At 39.8% G+C, this 2,304-nt stretch overlaps 1 protein-coding gene across 1 annotated transcript; it reads left to right on the forward strand.

Annotated features, from left to right (window-relative positions):
• The first annotated feature begins 583 nt into the window (after nt 1–583).
• LOC141640184 (uncharacterized) lies at nt 584–1,865 on the forward strand. The gene is made up of 3 exons (XM_074449071.1): nt 584–854; nt 947–1,089; nt 1,272–1,865. Exons 1-3 carry the CDS (start codon nt 584–586, stop codon nt 1,863–1,865), a joined length of 1,008 nt encoding a protein of 335 aa, XP_074305172.1.
• Nucleotides 1,866–2,304: the final 439 nt, after the last annotated feature.

A 2,304-nucleotide genomic window follows, 5' to 3' on the forward strand; every position in this document is an offset into this window, starting at 1 on the left:
CTTGTTATGCCTGTGCTTTTTAGAGAGATTCTGGATGCTCTTAAGTCTATTGATAGGAATAAAAGTCCAGGCATTGATGGATATTCTTCTGGTTTCTTCCTAGATGTCTGGAGTGAGGTGGGTCATGATTTCAAACCTGCTGTTCTGGAATTCTTTCAAACTGGTGTGATGCCTAGGGCTGCCAACTCTACTGTGCTTGTGCTCATTTCTAAGATGGATACTCCTTCAACCGTTAGGGATTTTAGGCCCATTTCTTGTTGTACAACATTTTACAAGGTGGTCAGTAAAATTCTTGCTAACAGACTGAAGCATACCCTGGACTCAGTTATAGGCCCTAAACAAGTTGTCTTTGTGGCTGACAGGGATATCTTTAATAATACTATGGTGGCTCATGAGCTTGTTTCTAAGTATGGAAGAACATATCTCACCCCCAGATGCCTTCTTAAAGTTGATATTAAGAAAGCTTTTGGCTCTGTTAATTAGGATTTTCTGAAAGCTTGTATGCTGAGACTGAGGTTCCCTTCTTCTTTTGTGGGCTGGATCATGGCCTGTGTCTCCTCCCCTTTCTATTCTCTTCACATTAATGGTGGGATTGAAGGATTTTTTTCCTGGTAAACGTGGGCTAAGGCAAGGGGACCCTCTTTCCCCTTACCTTTTTGTTATTTGTATGGAGGTGTTGTCAAGAATACTAAGAAAGCTGCCTAGGTTTGATAATTTTTCTTATCATCCTAAATGCGTTCAGCTGAATCTCACTCACCTCATTTTTGCAGATGACTTATTAGTTTTTACTAGAGGGGTTTTCCCTGTGTTGCTGCAGTTGCTTCTTGTTTGGAAACTTTTGATATGCTTTCAGGGTTGTAGGCTAATCCTTCTAAGACCAGCCTTTATTTTGGGGGGGGGGGGGGGGTTGCTTCTGATATTAAAGCTGCCATATTAGCTGCCACAGGGTTTAGTGCTGGAGAGTTTCCCTTCAGGTACCTGGGTCTGCCCTTGTTCAATGCCAGAATCACCAAGGATATATATCAGCCACTTCTGGATAAGATTAAGGAGAGGATTATGCATTGGGCAAACAAGACTCTGAGTTATGCAGTAAAACTCAACTGATAAACTTAGTTATTTTTTGTCTCAACAATTTTTGGGGGGCTAGTGTTCTCCTTCCTAAAGGGATTGCAAAGAAGATCAGAAAGCTCGGCAAAGACTTTCTTTGGGGGATTGAGGATAGTAGCAGGAGGCACATTTTTATGAACTGGCAGCTTTTCTGTACTCCCAAGGTGGAAGGGGGCATGGGAATAAAGGAGGTTCTCAGCTGGAATAGTGCTCAGATGACAAAGTGGGTCTGGAAACTGTTGTTTAAACCTACTTGTTTATGGTCTCGTTGGGTTACTCAGTATATCTTAAAGGGTGGAGATATATGGCATGCCAAATCCAGTATATCTCACTCTTGGTATTGGAACAATGTGATAAAAATGAAGGATTTGCTCCTTGATATCTCTGGTGGACCTGGTCAGGCCTTGGATCTGTTGGTAATAAGTACTACTCGCCTGAGGTTTGATGTGGCTGCCATTTATGACTTGATCAGACCTCATGGCAGTGTTGTTCCTTGGGCATCTCTGGTGCATGACAAAGGATGCTATCCCAAGCATTCTTTTACTGGCATGTTGGCCTTGCATGACAAACTCCCTTCTATTGACAAGCTTAATACTAGAGGGATTGTTTTGGTTAATCAGTGTGTTCTATGCCTCAGGCAGTGTGAGGATACTCGGCACTTGTTTTTCATCTTTGAGTTTTTTGCTAGGATATGGGCTGCTGTTGCAGCTGGTTTGCATATTCAGGTGAATTCCTTTGAACTGCATGAAACTGTCTAAGTTCTTCTCATGGCTAGGAGAAACCGCATGCATAATGCAGAGCTTTTGGCTACCATTTACTACATATGGAGGGAAAGAAATGCTCGTATTTTTCAGGGGATTGCATCCTCTCCGGAGGATCTTAGCTCTAAAATTATATGTATGGTTAATAGGCGTCTAGGTGTGCTGTAATTTTTTGCGTGGTTTTTCTCTGTGGTTGTTTTTTCTTCTCATCTTAGGGGGCTACTTTGGTCTCCTTTGTAGGAAAGAGTGGCAAGGGTCTTGTACTTCATTCTTACTTATGAAATAAAAGATCCAAAGCTTTTCTGCAAAATAATAATAATAATAATAATAATAATAATAATAATAATAATAATAATAATAATAATAATAATAATAATAATAATAATAATAATAATAATAATAACAATAATAATAATAACAATAATAATAATAACAA

Source organism: Silene latifolia, unplaced genomic scaffold (genome assembly GCF_048544455.1).
Source record: "Silene latifolia isolate original U9 population unplaced genomic scaffold, ASM4854445v1 scaffold_73, whole genome shotgun sequence".
In the NCBI taxonomy this organism is placed as follows: Eukaryota; Viridiplantae; Streptophyta; class Magnoliopsida; order Caryophyllales; family Caryophyllaceae; genus Silene; species Silene latifolia.

Coding starts and splice junctions, on each gene's coding strand:
- LOC141640184 (XM_074449071.1), top strand. CDS start 584: ATGGTGGGATTGAAGGATTTTTTTCCTGGTAAACGTGGGCTAAGGCAA. Junction 855..946: donor ACTTTTGATATGCTTTCAGG/GTTGTAGGCTAA, acceptor TAGCTGCCACAG/GGTTTAGTGCTGGAGAGTTT. Junction 1,090..1,271: donor ACAAGACTCTGAGTTATGCA/GTAAAACTCAAC, acceptor TGTACTCCCAAG/GTGGAAGGGGGCATGGGAAT.